Source organism: Bufo bufo, chromosome 1 (genome assembly GCF_905171765.1).
Source record: "Bufo bufo chromosome 1, aBufBuf1.1, whole genome shotgun sequence".
NCBI lineage: Eukaryota > Metazoa > Chordata > Amphibia > Anura > Bufonidae > Bufo > Bufo bufo.
The window spans coordinates 605,859,952-605,886,136 of record NC_053389.1 but is presented as its reverse complement, the minus strand read 5'-3'; the positions used below and the strand labels follow the sequence as shown (position 1 = coordinate 605,886,136).

The following is a 26,185-nucleotide window of genomic DNA, read 5'->3' as shown; positions in this document are numbered from 1 at the left end:
ATAGGCTGGAAAAAAATGCAGTCAATTGTAAAATCCTCAACATTTCGGAAAGATTTATCACTGCAATTTTCTCATATCCCCCCAAAAAAATGGGGAAAGAAAAATAAAAAAAATCCCCAAGCTGACAATTTTTAAGCCATTGATAGATTTAAATTAAATGGCATTTTATGTATCTCTACCCACAACACATTTGGCAATGCTACAATTTCCTGATGTTTGACTGTAGCCAGTTTGCTAGAGTCACCTGCTTTAAAGGGATTCTGTCACCAGGCTTAACGATATGGATATTTATATGTGCCCACTAGTCTTAATGCACTGTTTCCAATCATTCCTCTGTGCCTTATATTCTTGTAAAAATCGATCTTATTCATATGTCAATCACCTCTGTCAGGAGCCCAAGAGGTTGTCCCACGATCTCCAGGAGCCCGGCCGCGCCCATCCATCCCTGCACTATCCTGACGTCATGTTATCTCTGCGCCGTAGTCTCACACAGGCGCAGTGGACACTGTAGTCTGCGCCCGTGCGGACTACTGGCATCGGCTTCCACTTGTCCACTGCGCAGTCAGGATAGTGCAGTGAATATAAAGTAGTAGGCGGTGCTGGGCTCCGGATCGATGGGCAGTGCTGGGCTCCAGGAGATCGTGGGACAACGTCTTGGGCTCCTGACAGAGGTGATTGACCTATGAATAAGATCGATTTTTATAAGAATATAAGGCACACAGGTCATAAACAGAGGGATGATTGGAAACACTGCATTAAGACTAATGGGCACATATAAATATCTCCATATCATTAATCCTGGTGACAGAATCCCTTTAACACATTTTTTTTAAATGGCATTCTTATGTTTCAAAAGGTATCAAACATTTGCTTGGTTTTAAATGAAACTATACAAAGCTATTTATTTTTGCAGAAAACATTCTGCTAACAAACAAAAAAAAATAAAAAAAAATAAAGAGAACAAAAACACATGAACAAAGTGAAAGCAATTTACAACAGTCTAATAAAAGTGGAATGCTGTAACTAAGCTATACCTTTTGATTTAAATAGGATGTTAAAATATTTGGAGTGGCCTTTTCGGTAAAGGCGGCTGCTCCTCTCATTGCTAGAGGCGCAGACGTGGTCTAATATACAGGTCAGGTCTGACAGTTCCTTTATCTAATAAACTAACATATGCTGTACAGAGGACCAAAAAAGGGCAAGACTGGATCTGTTTTGGAAAATAAAAAAACAAAATGGTTTAAATCTTGGTCCAAGTTCGGTTCAAGTTACCCATCTTCTTTTGGAGGAGTGTACCAACCTATAGATGAGAAGAAATACAAAGTTACTTTCACTTCTGTGAAAGTATTTGAAACAGGATTTATAGACTTTACAGCAGGGATGCTCAACCTGCGGCCCTCCAGCTGTTGTAAAACTACAACTCCCAGCATGCCCTCCTGTAGGCTGATAGCTGTAGGCTGTCCGGGCATGCTGGGAGTTGTAGTTTTAGAACAGCTGGAGGGCCGCAGGTTGAGCATCCCTGCTTTACAGTATTGATTGTGTATAGGATAGGCGCACATATAAGACAATGGTTGGGAGAAGGTAAAACCAGTAAATTCCAAGGTGATCAAGAAAAAAGTAGCACTCATGCGAGAAGCATTAGGCCAGGGCAGGATTTCAGTCCTTCAAGATTATTCCAATTCACTGACAGCAAACAGATCTTAAATAATGTGAAAAATATATTTAAAAAACACATCCTGACATGAAACCTTCCCCCCTCCCAAAAAAATAAAAATAAATTCTACATTATACTTGGGCAGGAGGATATCCCATCAGTCACTGGAGCAGATTTACCAATGCGGTCTAATTTTAAGACTGTTTAAATTTGACCACACAGTCTAAAAACGTGCCACATTTATCAGTATCTGAGGCTGGATGATAACTCTGGCGCACTTTTAGGGTGCATTCCCAAAACATGGACGACATCAGTGTGGCATACGTTTTTGGTGGACCCACTGACTTTAATAGGTAGGTGAACCACCCTTTGGCGGCCAAGTAAAATAACTATTCTATGTTCTGCAGACCAGACATATGGATGTGGACAGCACACACTGTACTGACCACATTTTTGGCGGCCCCATTCAAAAAAATAAAAATGGGCCTGCATCCGATCCGCAAATAATGTGGATCTGATGCGGGCCAAAAATACGGTCATGTGAATGGGGCCTTAGACAATCTAGTTTAATCTACCATCTATTGGTTGGCTTACCTTACGCCAGAATCATGTGCCAAAAGTTTGGTGCACACTGTCGCATAGTAAGCCCTTTCATTGGGCCACACATTCGAAGAGTTGAAAAAACTAAATAAATGCGCTGCAAAGCATGTACTTTTTTGCACCAAATTACACCAGAATTTCAGCGCATTTTAATTAGTAAATCACCCCCAGTGGCTTGCAGGCTATGGCCACTACTTCTGAAGAGATTACATTAAATGTATACAAGAAAATACCATTCTTCTCGTGGATCTGTACTAGTGATTTGTAGGATTGCTGTGCTCGAGCGAGATTATACTGATTCTGATTGAGGGGAAAAAAAGAAAAATAAGTCAATGTTGATGTGGCATTTCACAGTAGTCACACACAGGCAGCCAAATCTAAGCCTCACCTTATTGGCTCCAAATTGCACACGAGCTTTCCCTTTAACTAGGGTAGCATTGATTTGCATGATAACAGACTCTATTGAGTAGGCACTGCTCCAGCCCTAAAAGAGTAAAACGCACGTTAGACATCTTAAAACGTTAAAGGGGTTGTCCACTTTCTGGTTATTGTTGACCAATGTGTTTGTGAGATGATTACATGGCACTAATATAGTCTTTGTGGAAATTCTGGTCTATTTTATAAGCTATGTTCCCTTGTTTACAAAGTCTTTTCTGCTGTCCACAAAGGTCTTGTCCATAAGATGGCCGCTGATGGAGGGTCATGTGACGAGGGTAATCAAATCCATGTCAGGTCTCCTCCATTAAAAAAATACTGCACCTGCACTAAACTCTTAACAGAACCAAGTACAGTACATAGGTCACAAGTGTATTTCAATGGAGGAGGCATGACATGGAGGCGATTACGCTGGTTGCAGCGAAAATGGTGCTGAATTTTAACAAAGGCTATATTAGTAAGTGGCATATAATCATCTCACAAACACATTGGTCAACAGTAAACAGAAAGTGGCCAACCCCTTTAACTACAACGGCATTATTCAAAGTCTTTTATTAGGGAAATCATGGTCTTCACATAGCATATAGCAAATCCTGGGCTAATCTACTGGAAGCTGCTTAAAAAGGGTGGATCCTCTTGTAAAATACAGAATCTGAATCGCAATGGAGAGAAAAGGGTCTTTTTTTAAACTCAATTAAGCAGATTTATAATACAGTTTATGAAAACCACGATCAATAATATTGTTCTCTACCTGTTTAGTAAGAAGCTCCATGCACAGAGCACCTCCACCCAGAACATACCTAAAACGAGAGACCAAGAGTTGTACTAGAGAACAAAGTGAAACCAGTGCACTTCCAGTCCATCATGCAGCAGGGACCAATTTTATTGGATATAAAAACAGCCACTGAAACTACTGTTTCATTAGTATTTTCTAATCTTTTATTAACATTTTTCATCTCTCATACTGTTTTAAATACAGACTTTAACCGTAGATCAAGGATCGTCAAACTTCAGCACTCCAGCTGCTGTGGAGCTACAACTCCCAGCATGCAAACATGCTCGGCTGTTCTTTTAACTCTCAAAGAAGTGAATGGCGCATTCTGGGAGTTGTAGTTTCTAAACAGCTGGAGTGCCGGAGGTTGCTGATCCATGCTGTAGATAATTTGAAGTACTGTGAGGGGGTCTTTCCACAGATTATATCCAGACAGATTTAATCTGCATGTGACAGGGATGGTTTAAAGGGGTTTTCACCATTACAAGTGATGGCATATCAGTAAGATCATCACATGGTGTGGGGCGACCACTGAGGACACTATCACGAGAAAGGAGGTGGCACAGTGCTGCAGACCCTTCACAGTCAGCACCCCAGCCACCTGCCGTGTGTGTGTGTGTGTGTGTCCCTATAGCCTTGCTCCATTCAAGTTAAAGGGATTACCCAATAATTAATATTGATGACCTATCCTCTGGATAAGACATCAATATCAGATCGGGGAGGGACCCAGGTGTCGGAGGCCTGCCGATCTAACATTGATGACCTATCACATGGCCTAGTGAGTGGCAGCTCAGCCCCACAGCCGCTTTACTATGTATGGCGCTTTGCTTGGAAAGCTCCAGTGAGCACAATGGCTTCCTAAAACAGCTGATCGGCGGGGCTGCTGAACTCAGACACCTGCTGATGTAATACTGATGACCTATGCTGAGGATAGGTCATTATTCATTGCTGTATAACCCCTTTAATGGATCTCACTAAAATTCCCAGCACAGCCTGGTGGCCATGGTGCAGCTTTGCAGGCAAACATAAGAGGACTTCAATCTCAGGATCTCACGGGAATACTATAGGGCAGATGTCCACCCCTTACATTTTGAAGTGTTGCACAATATGTAATAATATTTACTGGTACCCATACTTTACAATAGAAAATCAGTCTGACAGGTTTATCTATACAATACTACAATTAAGCCTGCTTAACAATTTAATACTCACCCCCCAGAAAGAACAGGGGATACCACTCTCACAAATGGAGGATCAAACGGAAAATTATCCTGGAGCAAAGAGAAAAGAATACATATTACAGGCCATAGGTGAAAGAAATACACGTAAAAAGCACAAATACAGAGCATAAAAATAGACAGTTTTAACTGTATATGAACCATGGATTATTTGCAGTGTACCTCTCTGAGAACAGCAAGTAGAAATAAAACACAGAGGCGTTAGTGTGCCGGCCGAGATCCGGCCAGGGCATGCGCACTGCAATGTGGATATACTTACCTTTCTCTTGCTCGGCTTGCCTCCAGTCTCCCTGCTTGCTTCCGATCCTCCGGCGCATGCGCACAACATTAAGCGATGCCGCGCCCCACAATGGGCATCGTAGTGCGCATGCACGGGCTGGCAGTGAACTGCGCACACGCCGGAACTTGGGATGATGAAACAGCCTTATACGGCGGGACCAGCAAAAGGCTGGGGAGGGGGGTAATATAAAAAGGCAGAGCAGCCTGTGCACCTACAACAAGAACCCCGCCCCTGGGCACTTGCGAGACCTCATTTGCATATATATAAATCTAAGTCTGAAGAATACAACAAAGGTACCATTGGAATCTTGTGTAGTTGTGCTAGAGCGCCATGTAAGGGCTCTTTCACACCTGCGTTATTGTCTTCCGGCATAGAGTTCCGTCGTCGGGGCTCTATGCCGGAAGAATCCTGATCAGGATTATCCTAATGCATTCTGAATGGAGAGAAATCCGTTCAGGATGCATCAGGATGTCTTCAGTTCCGTAACGGAACGTTTTTTGGCCGGAGAAAATACCGCAGCATGCTGCGCTTTTTGCTCCGGCCAAAAATCCGGAACACTTGCCGCAAGGCCGGATCCGGAATTAATGCCCATTGGAAGGCATTGATCCGGATCCGGCCTTAAGCTAAACGTCGTTTCGGCGCATTGCCGGAGCCGACATTTAGCTTTTTCAGAGTGGTTACCATGGCTGCCGGGACGCTAAAGTCCTGACAGCCATGGTAAAGTGTAGTGGGGAGCAGGGGAGCAGTATACTTACCGTCCGTGCGGCTCCCCGGGCGCTCCAGAGTGACGTCAGGGCGCCCCAAGCGCATGGATCACGTGATCGCATGGATCACGTCATCCATGCGCATGGGGCGCTCTGACGTCATTCTGGAGCGCCCCGGGAGCCGCACGGACTGTAAGTATACCGCTCCCCCGCTCCCCGCTCCTACTATGGCAACCAGGACTTTAATAGCGTCCTGGGTGCCATAGTAACACTGAAAGCATTTGGAAGACGGTTCCGTCTTCAAATGCTTTCAGTACACTTGCGTTTTTCCGGATCCGGAGTGTAATTCCGGCAAGTGGAGTACACGCCGGATCCGGACAACGCAAGTGTGAAAGAGGCCTAAGCAGTTTATATTATCAAATTTTGGTGATAGAGTCCCTTTAAAGGCTATGTACACCTTTGGGGGCAATTTTTTTATTATTACATTGTACTTATTTCTTCAAATGGTCCTCTATTAACAATATGGAATCCTTTTTTGTGTACAGAGCTGAGATGCTCTACTAGCTGCCCGTGAATTTTCTGTCTTTTCCGTCACCTGGGTAGCAGACTCCTTATCTTTGCTCTGACATTATAAACACTCATTATAGCTCAATTCTTATCTTACTGCTAAGAATGTGGCTTAAATACGTGTTTGACCTTTTAGTAGTTTAGCGATAGGGTTATTAGATTATAGTCACAAAGTAAAAGTAACAGATAGAAAACAGTTAACCCTTTGTGACATAATGGCTCAGCATTTAATAAAAGCCAATTGATAATGATTTTTTTTTTTAGCCCAAAATAAATAAAATGCAATCAAACAAAAATTGCCTCCGAAGGTGTACATAGCCTTTAAGGAATTTGTTTAATTATACCAATATTAGGTGGCAAATTACTGCTTTAGATAAACATCTAGCTGTATTAAAAAAAAAAAAAAAAGAAGAAGTGGAAGATGCCTAACTGAATGTTACAATTGTATGGGATTTTTATACTGATAGTCTATCCTCAGGATACGCCATCTATCAGATCTGTGAGGGTCAACACCCTACACCTCCATCAGCCGTTTGGGAGCTCCAGCACCAGAACTACTCCCGAACAGCTTAGGCTACTTTCACACCTGCATTCGGTGCAGATCAGTCTTGTATCTGCACAGACTGATCCACACAGATAATGCAAACGCTTGTATTCGTTCAGAACGGATCCGTTTGCATTATTCTTTCAAAAATAATAATAAGTCAAAACAGATCCATCCCGACTTACATTGAAAGTCAATGTGGGATGGACAAGTTTTCAATTGCACCATATTGTGTCAGTGAAAACAGATCCGTACCCGTTGACTTACATTGTAAGTCAGGACGGATCCGTTTAGCACCGCATCGTCAGGCGGATACCAAAACGCTGCAAGCAGCGTTTGTGTCCGCCTCAAAAGCGGAACAGAGACCAAACGCATCCAAACTGATGCATTCTGAACGGATCCTTATCCATTCAGAATGCATTGGGGCTGAACTGATCCGTTTTGGGCCGCTTGTGAGAGCCCTGAAACGGATCTCACAAGCGGACTCAGAAACGCCAGTGTGAAAGTAGCCTAACTGGCAAGGGATGGGGGTTGTTAGACCCCCAACAATATTGGTTTTCCCTGGTATAGCTTAATGGGGTTGCCCAAGTTGCGTAAAAAAAAATAAAGCACTAAATCTGAGGGTCAGCAAAATATACACAAGTTCAGCAAGTTTTAGGCAAAAAAATTAAGTTTAGATTTACCAATTTCCCTAGTTCTGTTCTGACATGCATTTGCAGAGCTGTAGGGGCGTGTAACAATCTGAGGTTTTCCCCTCCCCCTGCTCTGCAAAGGGAGTGAATAAAATTGCTGCACTGACTGCTGGGATACTCAAGTTGTATGTGTAGGACTACAAGTGTGCTGCTGATGGTAGAAGGGGTTAAACTTTGCTGAAGAATCCAGTGGGAGGGGAGACACAGGACAGCTCAGCCAGCAGATAGGGCAGTGCAGGGGACGTAACTTGTCGCTCAAACAAGCACAGCCCACAGTGACGCTCAGTGCACAGATTAAGACCTGCTCCTCTTGCTCCCGGATCATCAAAGCAGGGAAAAAAAAAAAAGCTGACATCACAGGTCATGTGACCTCAGCTAACTAGAACAGGGCCACTGTAGATGAAGTGAGTGAAACGTAAACCCCTTACCAAGGATCGACAGATATTGATTTTTTAGAGCAGATACAGATATCTGAACTTTCAGGCTGATAATTTATACAGATATTCTGTGCATTTTAATTTTTGAAAAAACAAAATTCCTACACAAATCTGATGAACATGAAGACGTTTATTGTTAACGTGTAGCTTTTGTTTTGCAAATCTTTCTTTTTCATTTATATAAAAATATACAAACACCAAAATATTAACTTTTTTTTTGCTAACTTTTAGCCCGCTTAGGGACTAGAACCCTTGTCCTATTCACCCTGATAAATCTCTATTAGGGTGAATAGGACTTCACACACTCCCTGCTGCTGCAGGGAGCTTACCATGGCAGCAAGGGCTTCAGTAACATCGTGGCTGCCATGGTAACCGATCGGAGACCCAGGCTTACACTGATGGGGCTCCGATCAAAAGCTACCACTGCCACCATTGAGGAGGAGACCCTGTGGCCACTGCCACCAATGATTAATACTGGGGGGCTTGGGTGGGGCGCACTGCGCCACCAATGAAGATAACTCGCCCATTAATTCATATACAGGAGGCGGGTGCTGGCTGCAGAATCATATAGCCGCACCCGACCTCTGAGCGGTAGCTGCGATCCGTGGCAGTTAACACCTTAGGTGTGGCAGGGGTTAACCGCTACAGATCGCAGCGACCACTCAGAGGTCGGGCACGGCTATGATTCTGCAGCCAGCTTCCGCCTCCTGTTGAATGTGAATGAATGAGTTAACATCATTGGTGGCGCAGTGACCACAGCCCCTCCCCTCCTCTCATTGGTGGCAGTGGCAGCAGCGGCACAGGGGGAGGGAGAGACTGCTTCCTTCTCCCCTGTGCTGCTGAGGAAACACGTATCGCGCTGACAGCAGCACGATCCTTGTTCCCGATTAGTTATCGGCATAATAGATACCGAAAACATTGAAAATCCTGAATATCGGTAACACCGATAATCGGTCGATCCCTACCGCTTACAACGCGTGCAACCACCCTAGGGTAAGTTTCATATGAGCGCTTGTATTATGCAGGCAAGTCTCAGCTCAATTTCGGGTGTAATCATCTAATACCCATGATGCCGACAGTTCACGTCATTGATGTAAGGCGAGGACTTGCAGCCATAATACGGGTACACAAAAGCACCCATATGCCACTTGTGAAAGTAGCACAGTGGAATCTCCCCACTAACAAGTTTCTCTGTTGGAGATTTTCTCTACATTTACAAGTACACATTTGAAAATCTGGTATGTTTGTTAATACCAGACGTTAGCATTCAGGGCCAATTCACACGACCTCGCATAGTCCAGGAAACAAGCCATGTGTTGGCATCATCTCCCACACAGACACTGGCTCCCCTGACCCAAACAGTGATTTAGCATACAGCCATTTCATATCCGATAGGGGCTCTATTGTACTGTACTCACATCATCATTCGATTATGGTACAATATACCCACTATCAGATATAGTAACATAGGACATAGTACATAAGGCCGAAAAAAGACATTTGTCCATCCAGTTCGGCCTGTTATCCTGCAAGTTGATCCAGAGGAAGGCAAAAAACCCTGTGAGGTAGAAGCCAATTTTCTCCACTTTAGGGGAAAAAAAAAATTCCTTCCCGACTTCAATCATGCAATCAGAATAACTCCCTGGATCAACGACCCCTCTCTAGTAGCTATAGCCTGTAATATTATTACACTCCAGAAATACATCCAGGCCCCTCTTGAATTCCTTTATTGTACTCACCATCACCACCTCCTCAGGCAGAGAGTTCCATAGTCTCACTGCTCTTACCGTAAAGAATCCTTTTCTATGTTTGTGTACAAACCTTCTTTCCTCCAGACGCAGAGGATGTCCCCTCGTCACAGTCACAGTCCTGGGGATAAATAGCTGATGGGATAGATCTCTGTACTGACCCCTGATATATTTATACATAGTAATTAGATCTCCCCTCAGTCGTCTTTTTTCTAAAGTGAATAACCCTAATTTTGATAATCTTTCAGGGTACTGTAGTTGCCCCATTCCAGTTATTACTTTAGTTGCCCTCCTCTGAACCCTCTCCAGCTCTGCTATGTCTGCCTTGTTTACAGGAGCCCAGAACTGTACACAGTACTCCATGTGTGGTCTGACTAGCGATTTGTAAAGTGGTAGGACTATGTTCATATCACGGGAATCTATGCCCCTTCTGATGCAACCCATTATCTTGTTGGCCTTGGCAGCAGCTGCCTGACACTGGTTTTTGCTGCTTAGTTTGCTGTTTATTAAAATTCCTAGATCCTTTTCCATGTCAGTGTTACCGAGTGTTTTATCATTTAGTATGTACAGGTGACTTGCATTTTTCCTTCCCATGTGCATAACCTTACATTTATCAGTGTTAAACCTCATCTGCCACTTCTCTGCCCAAGCCTCCAATCTATCCAGATCCCTCTGTAGTAGTATACGGTCCTCTTCAGTGTAAATTACTTTACACAGTTTAGTGTCATCTGCGAAAATTGATACTTTACTATGCAAGCCTTCTACAAGATCATTAATAAATATATTGAAGAGAATAGGGCCCAATACTGACCCCTGAGGTACCCCACTAGTGACAGTGACCCAATCTGAGTGTGTACCGTTAATAACCACCCTCTGTTTTCTATCACTCAGCCAGTTACTTACCCACATACAGATGTTTTCTCCCAGTCCGAGCATTCTCATTTTATATACTAACCTTTTATGTGGTACAGTGTCAAATGCTTTGGAGAAGTCCAGATATACGACATCCATTGATTCGCCGCTGTCAAGTCTAGAACTTACCTCCTCATAGAAACTGATTAAATTAGTCTGACATGACCGATCCCTCACGAAGCCATGCTGATATGGCGTTATTTGCTTATTTCCGTTGAGATGCTCTAATATAGCATCTCTCAGAAAACCTTCAAACAGTTTACCCACAACAGATGTTAAACTTACCGGCCTATAGTTTCCAGACTCTGTTTTTGGCCCCTTTTTGAATATTGGCACCACATATGCCACGCGCCAATCCTGTGGGACATTCCCTGTCAGTATAGAGTCTGCAAATATCAGAAATAAGGGTCTGGCTATGACATTCCTTTAGGATACGGGGGTGTATGTCATCGGGTCCTGGCGATTTGTCTATTTTAATCTTTTTAAGTCGCTGATGTACTTCTTCCTGGGTCAGACAGGACACTTTTAATGGGGAATTTATTTTTGCATTCTGCATGTCATCTGACAGTTTATTTTCCTCAGTGAATACATTGGAGAAAAAAAATATTTAACAGCTTTGCTTTCTCCTCGTCGCTCTCTGCGACTCCCCCCTCATTACTCTTTAAAGGGCCAACACCTTCAGATTTATACTTTTTAACATTTATATAATTGAAGAACATTTTAGGGTTAGTTTTACTCTCTTTGGCAATTAATCTCTCGGTCTCTAGTTTGGCCGCTTTTATTTGTTTTTTACATGTTCTATTTTTTTCCTTATAGTTTTTCAGTGCTTCCGTGCTACCCTCCTGTTTTAGGGTTTTATATGCTTTCTTTTTGTCATTTATTGCTTTCTTTACAGTTCTATTTATCCACATTGGTTTCTTTTTGTTCCTTAACCTTTTATTACCATACGGTATGTACCTCTCACAATGAGTTTTTAGGATGTTTTTAAAGATATCCCATTTTGTGTCTGTATTTGTGAGGACTTTGTCCCAGTTAGTTAGGCCTATGGCCTCTCTTAGTTGGCTAAATTTAGCTTTTTTGAAGTTTGGTATTTTTGTTCCTCCCTGTAGAAACGCTCTTTTGAATGATAATTGGAAGGTTATTACTTTATGGTCACTATTTCCCAGGTGTCCCCCAACCTGCACGTCTGTTGTTCTGTCAGGTCTATTGGTTAATACTAAGTCCAGTATGGCCGTCCCTCTAGTCGGGTCCTGAACCAGTTGGGAAAGGTAATTGTCTTTGGTTATTGCCACGAACCTGTTTCCTTTATGAGATATACAAGTTTCAGTTTCCCAGTCTATATCTGAGTAGTTGAAGTCCCCCATAATAACCACCTCATTATGATTTGCCGCCTTGTCTATCTCGTTTAGTAGTATATTTTCTGTGGACTCTAGTATATTTGGTGGTTTATAGTAAACTCCTATTAGTAATTTATTGTTGTTTTTAGCTCCATGTATCTCTACCCACAGTGACTCCACATGTTCATGTCCCTCACTTATATCTTCTCGGACTGTGGGCTTTAGACAGGACTTTATATAAAGGCAGACCCCTCCCCCTCTCCGGTTTTGAACCATCAAGTTACTATGATGCAGTCAGTTTGTGTCAGGGGAGCCGTGGCTGACATAAGGCCCGTGTTTCCCCCAGAACGAGCGTCACGTGAATCAATCCTAAGACAGATGCATCATAAATGGATTTAAAAAAATAAAAAAATAAAAGTTGTAGGCATAAAAACAAATGTGCCGTTTAATTCATAGATTATGAATTTCAATAGAAGCCTAGAACACCAGAACAATACACCCGACTTGACATTATTCATGTGTTACCTTAAAGGAAAAATTCAGTAAAATGCATTCCGTGCCCTCCTTTTCTTTTAGGACCAGAAGGTCACTATGTAATGGACTATCTGGATCAACCCTAGGAGAAAAACACACAAAGCATCTTGATATCTGTTTATCAGCAATTGCTAAATAGACTATATTCTAGGACTACATTTTTTTTTAATATTTTTTTTAACCTCAACATAAAAGAGTATACGAACAGTACTATATCCGCCCAGTACTACATATTTAGGAGAAACAAACTTCCATGACCCAGTACATATTATTTGAATACAAGATCAGTAAAGTCACCTGCAGGACCAAGAGCAGCCCTCTACATTCCAGCAAATAACTACATTTAATTATTCTTTATAACTGACTGCTAGTATTGAGAATGTGCTTTACCTTTTCCCTATAAGATACATCAGCGCCAGGACAAGGGGTAGACGAGGGTAGGAGCCTGCTTAGGGCACCACCTTGCTACACTATAAGAGGGGGCGCTATTCCGGCCGCATCTGCAGCCATTCAGTCTCATAGGCTTCAAGCCCAGCAGCCTGAATCCTATGAGGCAGTAGAGTGGCACAAGAGGTCAAAATGATGTCTCCAAGACCTCCTGTTCCGGTCTCGCGTGATCATGTCATTGTGAGAGACCCGGCACAGGAGCCATGTTGTCATGTGGACCGCCTGTGGTGGGACTCTGGCTGTAGAATGCATTCATCGCAGACCGTGGCTGGGGAACAGGAGTAAGCCATCACTGCTTGTTTTAAAGCAGACAATCTAACCGTTGATGGGTTTTCTGGGATTTTCATGTTGATTGTCCATCTTCAGGATAGGTCATCAATATGAGATCAGCAGGGGGTCCAACTCCCAACATCCCCCCGATCAGCTGTTTAAGAAAGCAGCTGCGCGGCCTCCTCTCAGCTTGGTCCATTTGATTGCAACTAGGCCATGTGACCGATGAATGTGATGTCATAGGCCTAAACCCTCACAATGCACAGTGGCCTTTTCGAACAGTTGATCTGCAGGGGTCCCAGAAATCAGACTGCCGCCAATCTCATATGGATGACCCATCCCGAGGATAAAAAACACTCAATATGGCAGCGTTTAGCCAAGAAATGAGTAAGCATATGTCAAAATGATCACATCATTTTCGCGAGTCTAAGAATCATCGCTGTCAGCAGAACATCTCCCTGTGTAAACTGGGGACGTGCAGCAGACAAGAGGCAAACTGTATGGCAGTGCAACACTCTCGTTCTCTTCCGTACAGTTCACACCAGGCAGTGAAAATACAGCAACCAAAGTATTTCTATTGGAATGAATGGTTACTATGGAATAAGGCATCTGACACGCCTGGTACTTTCCATAGCAACCACTACAGCTAACATTAGAATCTGCTAGAAGCATTATATTTTTACCCCAAAACAAGCTGAAAAATGTATGTTAACAAACAGGAACATGAGCTTACTTAAGCAGCTTAACGTGCCACTCGTACAGACTGTCACTGACAAGCTCTACTGAATAAATTCCTAGAAAAGAAAAGAGAAAAAAGGGTCAGAAAAGGATGGCTATGCATAAAGACCACAGATTGGGGTACAGGAGGAAGAGCATTGGTTAGACACAAGCAGAGGGGCACGCTGAATGTGCCCCACGACAGCTGCAGCTTCTAGAATGAAGAGACCATAAACTGTAAAAAGGGGAAATAAATATTCTGATTTTTGGCAGGCGTGAGAACGGATTCAACTACATCACTATTTCACAGATTGGTACAAATACACATTAAAAACATGCTTGACCATTAGCATAAACCCGCCAATAGAGAATGTCAAGCCTGGCAAAATGATTCACTAACACATCCTATCCTGTAATAAGGACACAGGCCGGCATTGTGCTGATGGATTTGGAGGGCAAAAACGTGTCTGCTTGACATGAAGAGGAGACATCCAGTAACTAGAGGCAGCCAAGGGAATGGACAAGCCACGTTAGAAGCACAAATTTCAATTAAAAAGGTATGGTTCTCCTGTCTGCTCGGTGTAGATACCATCTTGTCAATGAAACAAAAGAGACACGTTATCTAAGGGAGCATCACTGATGTACAATGTACTGACCTGTTTTGTAACTCTGTGACCTGTATATATCCCTGAGCTCTTTCATAAGACGGTCAGAAGCTTGTACAGAGCCAGAAACTGCACCCTAATGAAAGAAAAGAAAGTTACATTTTTAGTTGTCAAACCACTGTAAAGTGACAATAGCATCAACTACAGTAGTAAAATAAAGAAATATACTGTTCCAACGGAGGCCAAATAGAGCCCTATGGGTCAGTCTGAATGTACACAATGCAGTCTGCACAGGGTATAACTTTGCTTCCATTATAAAGTGAAAGACACAAAGTAGGAAATTACCACTAGTAAGCGCGGACCTTGTCAGCTTTCCTTGACGTCCGCCCTCCGAATATATACATAAAAAAAACAAACAGGAAGCATAGAACGACATTCACTTACGTTAAGGTGGTCCTGTCTTTGATTCTTTCGAATCTTCTCTAAGATGGCAAGATTTTCTTTTTCAATGCCTTCATCCTCAGATTTCTTACCATCCACTGGCTCTTCCTCCTTCATGTCGTAATGATCCAAATCTTCAATATCCTTAAATAAAACAGAGACTTGATCTGCCTGCCACAGTTTTCCTAGTCTTTCAATGAATGGACTGTAAGGAACATTATCAAACAAAAAAGGTATAAATTGGGTAGAGTAGCCCTGGTTTATATGGGCTTCAGCGTGCGGAGTAGACGGAATATTAAGGGTAGGGCCACATGTAGGATGTTCCACACAGCAGAACTGCATGTGAAAAATCCACACTATTCATTCAGAGTAGCAGTGAAGAGCATGAGAGGTTTCAGAAATCTCGTCCACACACTGCGGAGCGTCTGCACAGAAACCCACACATAACAGGACTTGCACATTTTTAAAACAACATGTCAGTTTGATTCCTATTTTGCAATGCAGAGGGTGAAATTTGTGAAAATCTTGAGTTTTAGTGGTGAAATCTGCAGAAAAATCTGGTGCAGATTTTGGCCAGACCTTAACCTCTTTAGGACACATGATGTACCAGTACAGCATGTTGTCCCGGTACTTAAGGACACATGACGCATCGGCGATCTCCGCAAACAGCAGGTCAATTCAGACCTGCGGTTTGCAGCTTTTTATGGTGCGGCGGTGATGCCATCGGGTCCCCATGGGGCTGTAGGGGGGACCCGATGGCATGAAAGGCAGCACGATGCCTTCCTGAGGCATCACCGCTGCCTTCCTGTGACGTGCTTGTGAGATTCAGCCCCCTGGATCTCACAGGCCCCGGAAGCTGTATGAGTAATACTCACTGTATTACTCATACAGCCAATGCATTCCAATACAGAAGTATTGGAATGCATTGTAGAGGATTAGACCCCCAAAAATTGAACTTCAGACCTGTATTGGTCCTTGAAAAGTGGGTTTTTGAAAATTTCTGAAAAATTTCAAGATTTGCTTCTAAACTTCTAAGCCTTGTAACATCCCCAATATGCAATTTTTTTTTTTTTTTAATTGGTAAATTTTGTATTTTTTTTAAATAAATCTCAGAATGGCCTGGATAAGTCAAAGAGTTTTAAAGTTATCACCACTTAGTGACACTGGTCAGATTTGCAAAAAAATGGCCTGGTCCTTAAGGTGAAAATGAGCCCGGTCCCTAAGGGGTTAAAATACATCAAACCCCAGCAGTTCCTGCACCCTACACTCTGCAGAGTGAGGCTGTCACCACTGTAGATCAGGAACCCCAAGCCCCCCTGCTCTGGCACCTGGCAGCCAGACATGAAAGGGATCTGCTATGTTCTCTGCAAGATTCCTACAGTAACGTGTCAGGTATTACTTTTAGTTATGACTAGCTGACAGCGGGGCTCCTGCCATCAGCAGTTACCACCCGGGGTGCCTCCTGGCACAGTAATGAAGTAGTAAAATCAACAGGTGGCAATGCTCATCATTCAAGTCAAATTATGTAATAAAATAGTATGTGAATTACTGCTGTACTGCATGTGCACATAGACAACAGCAGACTTAGCGTGAGCCAAATCAGCAGGCATTCTAAGGGCCAGTTCACACTGATGCATTTCCACCTCAAAATCAGCTCCAAAAAGGTTTCAAAACAGCCTCCCATTTATTTCAATGGAAAGCAGTAGGGGGACAGGAAAGAGTGGCCTATTTTGGGGCAGAATCCACACTTAATCTTCTATTGAAATGATTGGGAAGCATAAAAAAAAAAACAAAAAAAAAAAACATGCTCTATGTGTCTGATAATTTTTAGCGTGGATCTGTGTCAAAACTCACAAGCTATTTTGTACTGAAGTAAACACCAGTTTTTTTTTTGTTTGTTTTTGTTTAAAGCCAAAAAAATAAAAAAGGATCTAAAATTTTTTATTTTTTTTTATAAATAAGCGCAAATTCCCCACTGAATTTTGTTGGTACATTCTCAAAAGCAGTCATGTGAACATACCCCAATAATGGAAAGTGGACCCCCACTTAATGTTCACAGTAAGGCTCCCGCCAAATGAGGCCTGGAAAGCAGTGTGCGGTCTGCTGCCACCACTGGGGGATCCAGACCAAACTTTATTTTCTCTTACCTCACCCATGTCTTCCTCCTCTTCCTCTTCAGATGTAACTTCCTCTGTTGTGCCATTCTGCAAGCATTTAAAAAAAAACAGTTTAAAAAATAAATGTATATAAAAATATATACACACGGGGGTGGGGGGGTTGTTTGTTGAGATAAACAAAAATTTGTGGCCATTAAAGGCTCTACTTTGGCAACTGTTGTCCCTGGATAAAGGCTGCAGTCATATGCGACACCCTTCCATCTGCCTTTTCTGCTCTCTGTAGGTTAGGCCATGTTCACACCTCAGCTATTGATTACCATTGTTCTGTCCTAGAAACAGAACATGCAAACAATCTAGAACGTAAACCAATGGGGGTGGACAGATCCCACTATAATGGGGTCTGCATTAGGAAGTTCGGCATTTCACTGAACAAAATTGCGCAGCATGCTGGAATACTCTTTTTCCAGAATCTGAGACGGAGGCTCCCAATGAAGATGCAGATTTGAATTAGGCTTTAGCAAGACGCAGAGGGCAGAAATAACACAGGACTACTATAAAACAAAGGTTTGCTTGTAGTCAGTAAGCAAAAAAAAAACACAACGGTAGAACATTTATAGGGACCACAATTAGCTTTTTTTTTTTCTTTTTTTTTTTTTACTGAATTAACTCAGAAATTGGCTGCAATAGTGCATATTCTCCAAGTCAGGAATTGAGACGAGATGTGAGCCACGGAGAGTATTAGACCAAAATAAACCAAGTGTCCCATCAGGGGTTTTGCTGTATAAAAAAACAGAAAAAAACAAATACAGCACTGGGAAACATTGCAGGCTCACCATCCATTTCTATGGCTATTAACAGTCCAGCCACTAGATGTCGCACTAACTCATGTGTGCCCTCCATACCATATAGATACCTGCTCTCTGGATTCCTTCACTGGTCTTCTGGTCCTCATCTGTCAATGGCTGCACTGACTGGGGTGCGTCATATAGAAGAAACCGCAGCACTCTCCTGTCTTCAATTCAGTGGAATTTATTTCCCCAGCAAAAAAAAAAATGCGACGTTTCGACTGTAAAGGTCTTTCTCAAGCAACGCTTGAGAAAGACCTTTACGGTCGAAACGTCGCATTTTTTTTGCTGGGGAAATAAATTCCACTGAATTGAAGACAGGAGAGTGCTGCGGTTTCTTCTATATGACGCATCCAAGGGGGAACTTCTGACTGGCTCCCAACACGGCTGGCACCATCACAAGATAAGACTTAAATTTTTTGTTGTGCTGCTAAACACATTTTTTCCTATGCACTGACTGGGGGACATCTGTTGCTGCAGCCAATGACTGGGCTGTGCAGTGAGGCAAGTCACTGCTGGATCACATGCCCCTTGGGGACACGTCACTGCTGAATTCAGTTATTGGCTGCAGCAGCGCACGTCACCCAGTCAGTGCAGCAGGGGAGAAGGGATTTGTCTATAGGTACTGCTGGCCGGGGGCAAATAAAAATAAAATACATTTGGATAACCCCTATAAACCTCTAAACACTGTTCACTAATCAGCCCACCTCAATCAGAATCCGATGGAGGTGGAGTCCCCAAAATGCCTTTTCCCACACTCCCTTTTGCGTCACCAACACCGCAGTTGTGCGTGTTTACAAGCCAAACTACCGATTATGGCCGTTTCCTGGCACATGTACTATACGGTGTTATCGCTTTAGCATCTAGACTATGACTGGACACAGGGGCAGCTGAAAAATTAAGCGATGCATGCACAGACTTGTGGCCAGCAATGTATGTGACGTCAGTGATGACACCGGGGGGGGGGGGGGGGGGGGTCGTACAGGAGGTCGAAGAAAAATCCTGACTGGATGACAGAATTTGTCTTTTCACATGCTTACTTTTGGGATTGCCCTTGGTCAGTGATTTCCATCAGTGATTTGTGAGCCAAAACCAGGTGCAGCTTTAAACACAGGACAGGTGCAGATCTTCCCTTTATACCTTATCTCGGTGGAGGCTCCAGTCCTGGTTTTGGCTCACAAATCACTGATGGAAAATCACTGACCTAACACTGAAGTGTGAACGAGGCCTAAGGCATCAAGCATGTTTTTGGTGCAGTCAGGAAATGTCAATGGCCGAGAACAGGGAGCAACAAGACACTCTACCGCAATCTATATGTTCTGCTCAAGATGTAGAAGAAAATGAGCATTGGAACCATATAGCCCAAGTGGCAAGCTACAAGCAGCTTCTAATGTTGAGGGGTGTACTTACCAGTGTACATGCATGCTAAATTTAATAATTTTCCTCCTTATTTAATAAATGTAATATATTTTACATCTGCTTTCTGCCAGTGTGCGTCATTCGTCTATATACCGCTAGGAAGGGATGACTGATACCTGTCCTGTTGGCAGAGGCTGATCCAGCATCTCAACGTCGGGGTGCTGGGGGAGATTGTACAATCTGCACAGGTCACAAATCAAACGCTTCAACTGCTGCAGGAGCTGAAACCACAAGAGCAAACTTATTTCAGTTCTAGTAAAAGCCGCACGACACCATTCCTCAGGGCTGGAATCTCATCCTCCTGTGCCATATGTTTTAATGTACTTATGGTGTGTCTGTATGCATATAAACACTAGATGGATTTTAAGAACCATAAAATACTTCTGAAGGCTTACAGAAAAGATGGCGTGGTGTTAAAGGGATTCTGTCACCAAGATTTGTGCTATAGAGCTGCGGACATGCACGGCTAGATTGCCGCTAGCATGTCCGCAATATAGCTGTGTGCTTTTATTGTGCTTAAAAAAAGTTTATATATATGTAAATGAGTCTTGTATGTGCCCAAGGGGCCCAGCACCGCCTATGTCCTCCGAATCTCCTCCTTTCATCACCGATAGATTGCCGTAATCTCGCGATGTGCGAGGTCGCGCGTGCGCAGTGCCGGTATAGTGTTCCTTCCCTGTGCTGGCATCAGCCTCAGGGAAAGAACTGCGCATGCACGAGCTCGCGCATCGCGAGATTACCTCGATCTAACTGTGAGCAAGGAGATTTGGAGGACGCAGGCGGTGCTGGGCTCCTTCACAGGGGGGCATGGCTGGGCTCCAAGAAGGTTAGTACAGCCCCTTGGACACATTTACACAGAGACAGAGATATACAGGTCCTTCTCAAAAAATTAGCATATTGTGATAAAGTTCATTATTTTCTGTAATGTACTGATAAACATTAGACTTTCATATATTTTAGATTCATTACACACAACTGAAGTAGTTCAAGTAGTTTTCTTGTTTTAATATTGATGATTTTGGCATACAGCTCATGAAAACCCAAAATTCCCATTTCAAAAAATTAGCATATCAAGAAAAGGTTCTCTAAACGAGCTATTAACCTAATCATCTTAATCAACTAATTAACTCTAAACACCTGCAAAAGATTCCTGAGGCTTTTAAAAACTCCCAGCCTGGTTCATTACTCAAAACCACAATCATCGGTAAGACTGCCGACCTGACTGCTGTCCAGAAGGCCATCATTGACACCCTCAAGCAAGAGGGTAAGACAAAGAAATTTCTGAACGAATAGGCTGTTCCCAGAGTGCTGTATCAAGGCACCTCAGTGGGAAGTCTGTGGGAAGGAAAAAGTGTGGCAGAAAACGCTGCACAACGAGAAGAGGTGACCGGACCCTGAGGAAGATTGTGGAGAAGGACCGATTCCAGACCTTGGGGGACCTGCAGAAGCAATGGACTGAGTCTGGAGTAGAAACATCCAGAGCCACCGTGTACAGGCGTGTGCAGGAAATGGGCTACAGGTGCCGCATTCCCCAGGTCAAGCCACTTTTGAACCAGAAACAGCGGCAGAAGCGCCTGACCTGGGCTACAGAGAAGCTTTTTTCGGATGAAAGCAAATTTTGCATGTCATTCGGAAATCAAGGTGCCAGAGTCTGGAGGAAGACTGTGGAGAGGGAAATGCCAAAATGCCTGAAGTCCAGTGTCAAGTACCCACAGTCAGTGATGGTCTGGGGTGCCATGTCAGCTGCTGGTGTTGGTCCACTGTATTTTATCAAGGGCAGGGTCAATGCAGCTAGCTATCAGGAGATTTTGGAACACTTCATGCTTCCATCTGCTGAAAAGCTTTATGGAGATGAAGATTTCATTTTTCAGCATGACCTGGCACCTGCTCACAGTGCCAAAACCACTGGTAAATGGTTTACTGACCATGGTATTACTGTGCTCAATTGGCCTGCCAACTCTCCTAACCTGAACCCCATAGAGAATCTGTGGGATATTGGGAAGAGAAAGTTGAGAGACGCAAGACCCAACACTCTGGATGAGCTTAAGGCCGCTATCGAAGCATCCTGGGCCTCCATAACACCTCAGCAGTGCCACAGGCTGATTGCCTCCATGCCACGCCGCATTGAAGCAGTCATTTCTGCAAAAGGATTCCCGACCAAGTATTGAGTGCATAACTGAACTTAATTATTTGAAGGTTGACTTTTTTTGTATTAAAAACACTCTTCTTTTATTGGTCGGATGAAATATGCTAATTTTTTGAGATAGGAATTTGGGGTTTTCATGAGCTGTATGCCAAAATCATCAAAATTAAAACAAGAAAAGGCTTGAACTACTTCAGTTGTGTGTAATGAATCTAAAATATATGAAAGTCTAATGTTTATCAGTACATTACAGAAAATAATGAACTTTATCACAATATGCTAATTTTTTGAGAAGGACCTGTATATCCTTTTTTAAGCACACAGCTTTATGGGACAGGTATATTGCGGACATGCTAGCAGCGATCTAGCCGTGCATGTGCGCAGCTCTATAGCACAAACCTGGGTGACAGAATCCCTTTAAACAGGTAGGAAGTGCTCAAACCCATATGCAGTTGTGCATGTGTATACAGGGGAGCAAATCCTGCTCTTGTGGCCCGTTGCTAGTGGCAATCCCCAGCAAAAATGCATACAGTGGAGGATGCCCGCGGCAGACCACAAGTACCACAATAGACATTCTACACAAAATAGCAATTCTGTGGATGTGATAACCAAATAACATTGTCATTTGGTTGTCACATCCACATAATTGCAGTCTTGTGTAAAATGTCTATTGTGGTACTTGTGGTCCGCCGCGGGCATCCTCCACTGTATGCATTTTTGCTGGGGATTGCCATTAGCAACGGGCCAAAAGTGCAGGATTTGCTCCCCTGTATATATATCTGCACAACTGCATATGGGTTTGAGCACTTCCTGCCTGTTTAACACCACGCCATTTTTTTCAGTTGGTTTGTATATAGAGATGCTTGGCGGTGTATAAACTCCAATTTAAATGTGCCTGTTTTCCATCCACAGGCTACATGGGTGGGACTTGCAGACTCCTCCCTCCTCCCATTGCAAGCATAGTTACATGCTGGAGGTAACTGGTGAGTTGTCTGTGAGTCAGACCTCACGCTCCTGTAATTTGCCCACTGGCTGCTGGTATTGCCCATACGGCACAGGTAGGTGAGTGTTAGGACCCAAGCTACTTGAGAAACCTTGGCGCGGTGCTCGGGCTCAGACATGTCCTCCACAGTAGGATATGTTGGCTAATCTCTCAATTTTAAAATCAGTTTGAGGGGTCAGTAAGACCGCAGAGTGCACCTGTCTTTGCAGATGTTATTACACATCTGAAGGCTTATCTTAACAGTATGACATTGTACGAGTCATCATTTCTAAGGATGGAGTACGGCACACCCACATCGTAATAAAGTCTGAAGCACAACCATGTTAAAATATGAAAGACTAGACGTTTGATGACATTCATAGCGTTTTTATGATGCAAGCAGCCCAACCCAGTGCTGAGACTACTACTAGTCACTGAAGGAATCATCTGACTTCTTTCATGTTCAGCCTTATCCACAAAATCTGGAAGTTAACGCTACATCTAAACTTGTCTGCAAGTGTGCAGGATTATGTGTGTCGGCCATGCTGCAATATACAGGCACCGGACGTGTGCACACTATCACAGATGTGGAACCATTTATTTGAATTGGTCTGCAATCCAGAAGATATGGTGTGGAAATATGGAGCGGAAGGCCACGGAGCACTTCCGTGGCATTTTGGTCCATGCTTCCATAACCGCTAAAAACTTTTTTTGCGGTGTAGACGGATTGAAGACCCATTGAAGTTGAATGGGTCCTCCTCCGCCAGCACAGGCCTTACGGAGGGTGCCCATGCATTGGGAATTGCAATTTGCGGTCCCCAATGCACAGCACACGTTCCAGTACATGAGCCCTTATCAGCATGTTCTTGAAACAGTCTGCACACAAATCCGCAAGAGCGCAGAGCTTAATCTCTGTTCAGACAAGGAATGGGGGACACACACACACACACACACACACACTACTGATTATTTTTTTGTAGTAATAAGAAATTTGTATTAAAAGAGAAGGGGGAGAATGCCCAGGCCCCTCATATAGATTATACTGACCCAGCTCCCTGGCACCTGCGTTGCTCCTCGTCCCCGAATTGGGGGGGGAAATGCAATACTGGTCATGTGGGGATCCAGATCGACACGGTTGAGTATAATCTATATGAGGGGCCCAGGCATGGGGGACATGTTTTATAGTTTGGATAACCCCTTTAATAATTGACCCCCATCATTTATCTCACACAATGCCAACATTGGGGTTAATGAGTCACAGGCTAGAGGCGGCTCAACAGTGAGCAGGTGCGCAGTTTCCCCATATTGTAATCACTTATATGTATCATCTTTACAGTCACACAACCTTTCATTTGATTCTACCAACTCCTCCTTGGTGCATTTTTGTCAACGAGTGCACTTGACACCATCAGGGCTTGTATGTACGGCAGTTGCTTCTAGACGCAGTGTCCAGACAGGTGCCGCCTGAAGCCATGGCAAGTGTGTGCTGGCGGTTTAGCTCCATTCAGAGCCAAGCCACAAGCAGGTCCGCAGCATCCAAAAAACAACCTCGACAGTCAAAATCCGCCATGTGAACATAACCTTCAAGAGGACAGGTTTGGGGCTTTTTCTGGAACAGCAGTCATTTTTTGGTGGGCTGTGCTAGTAACCAAGCACGACCGATCAATTATTCCTTAAAGAGGACCTTTCACCTTGAAAAACATTGTGAACTAACTATACAGACATGGAGAGCGGCGCCCGGGGATCTCACTGCACCTATTATCCCCGGGCGCCGCTCCGTTCTCCCGTTATCCCCTCCGGTATCTTTACTCACTAAGTTATAGTAGGCGGTGTCTGCCCTTGTCATGTGGGCGTCTCCCCCTCCTAGGCTGCAGCGCTGGCCAATCGCCGCGCACAGCTCACAGCCTGGGAGGTTTTTTTTCTCCCAGGCTGTGAGCTGTGCGCGGCGATTGGCCAGCGCTGCAGCCTAGGAGGGGGAGACGCCCACATGACAAGGGCAGACACAGACTACTATAACTTAGTGAGTAAAGATACCGGAGGGGATAACGGGAGAACGGAGCAGCGCCCAGCTCACAGCCTGGGAGGTTTTTTTTCTCCCAGGCTGTGAGCTGTGCGCTGCGATTGGCCAGCGCTGCAGCCTAGGAGAAGGAGACGCCCACAGGACAAGGGCAGACACCGCCTACTATAACTTAGTGAGTAAAGATACCGGAGGGGATAACGGGAGAACGGAGCAGCGCCCAGGGATAATAGTAAGTGCAGTGAGATCCCCGGGCGCCGCTCTCCATGGCAGCATACTTAGTTCACAATGTTTTTCAAGGTGAAAGGTCCTCTTTAACTATGCCCCAACTACTTGTCCTAAGCACCCTACGTATTTTATTCACTTTTCCATATGCATGCTCTTCCTTCTCGACCTACAGTTACACATGTCATGTTACATTACAGCTTGTACAGGGTTAGACCCCTCCATGGGTGGAGAATGGTAGGATATAGAATATAAATATATAACTACTAGGACACATTGACCCCTTCCCGACACGTGACGTACTATTACTTCCCATGTCAGGTCTTTAAAGATGGTGCCCGCTGTTTCCTACAGCAGACATCGGCGGCTAATGTCCGTTTTAGGCCTCATGCACACGACAGTGGTGTGTTTTGCGGTCTGCAAAACACGGATGGCGTCCATGCGCGTTCCGCAATTTACGGCACGGACAGCCTTCAATATAAATGCTGATTCTTGTACGCAAAGCTCGGACAAGAATAAGACATGTTATATTTTTTTTTTTTTTCGCGAGCCACGGAATGGAGCAACAGATGCTGACAGCACACGGAGTGCTGTCCGCATCTTTTGCGGCCCTATTGAAGTGAATGGGTCGCTCCTTTTCTCTTACCTCCTTAACACTCAAAGCTCAGTTCTTATCTTACGCAGGCTACTTTCACACTACGGCAGGGTTCAGCAAAAACGCTTCTGTTACTGATAATACAACCGCCTGCATCTGTTATGAACGGATCCGGTTGTATTATCTTTAACATTGCCAGGATGGATCAGTCATGAACTCCATCGAAAGTTAATGGGGGGACGGATCCATTTTATATTGTGGCAGATTATTATTTTTGTTTAGAAAACGGATCCATCCCCATTGAGTTGCATTAGGGGTCATGCGGGATCTGTCTTGCTCCACCTCCCAGGACGGAAAGCAAACTACAACATGTTGCGGTTTGCTCTCCGGTATGAGAACGCAACTACATGGAACGGAATGCATTTTGGAGCCTTCTGTTCTGTTCAGTTTTGTCCCCATTGACAATGAATGGGGACACAACTGAAGCGGGTTTTTTTCCGGTATTGCGATCCTATGACGGAACTCAATACCGGAAAACTAAGACGCTAGTGTGAAAGTAGCCTTATAAGAATGTGGCTTAAATAAGCATTGATGACCTTTTAGTACTTTAGAGATAAGGTTTATTAGATGACCGCCACAAAGTGAAAGTACCAGTCACACAGTTAGAAAAACTGCTAACCCTTTGTGACAGAATGGCTCAATATTTGTAATAAAGAATAACTGAAGAAATAAAAAAAAATTGCCCCCGAAGGAGTACATTCCTTTAAGGAACTTAGATTATATTAATCAGTGTCCCTGGGAGTCAGGATAGAAAAGTTATCTGGATTAGTTCAGGATTTTTTTTAAAAAGCGGTCATCTAAGAATATAAGAAATACTAATCACGTTAAATCCCCTACCACTGCTCTAG

The 26,185-nt window shown here is 43.7% G+C and overlaps 1 protein-coding gene and 1 long non-coding RNA gene across 2 annotated transcripts in view; one reads left to right on the top strand and one right to left on the bottom strand.

Moving 5' to 3' along the window:
* Nucleotides 1–875: 875 nt before the first annotated feature.
* The window catches only part of UBE2Q2 (ubiquitin conjugating enzyme E2 Q2), a 32,419-nt gene continuing 7,109 nt past the window's right edge, over nucleotides 876–26,185 (bottom strand). Inside the window, exons 3-13 of the mRNA XM_040413599.1 lie at nucleotides 19,432–19,536; nucleotides 17,082–17,138; nucleotides 14,938–15,078; nucleotides 14,545–14,629; nucleotides 13,905–13,965; nucleotides 12,446–12,536; nucleotides 4,674–4,732; nucleotides 3,441–3,489; nucleotides 2,643–2,738; nucleotides 2,488–2,554; nucleotides 876–1,300 (exon numbers count right to left, since the gene is read on the bottom strand). Coding sequence (XP_040269533.1) covers nucleotides 1,269–1,300; nucleotides 2,488–2,554; nucleotides 2,643–2,738; nucleotides 3,441–3,489; nucleotides 4,674–4,732; nucleotides 12,446–12,536; nucleotides 13,905–13,965; nucleotides 14,545–14,629; nucleotides 14,938–15,078; nucleotides 17,082–17,138; nucleotides 19,432–19,536 — 843 coding nt within the window. The 3' untranslated portion in view covers nucleotides 876–1,268. The remainder of the gene's footprint in view (nucleotides 1,301–2,487; nucleotides 2,555–2,642; nucleotides 2,739–3,440; nucleotides 3,490–4,673; nucleotides 4,733–12,445; nucleotides 12,537–13,904; nucleotides 13,966–14,544; nucleotides 14,630–14,937; nucleotides 15,079–17,081; nucleotides 17,139–19,431; nucleotides 19,537–26,185) is intronic.
* On the top strand, nucleotides 6,304–25,939 carry LOC120985584. The gene is made up of 2 exons (XR_005775556.1): nucleotides 6,304–6,401; nucleotides 25,896–25,939. It is a non-coding gene; the product is annotated as an uncharacterized LOC120985584 (long non-coding RNA).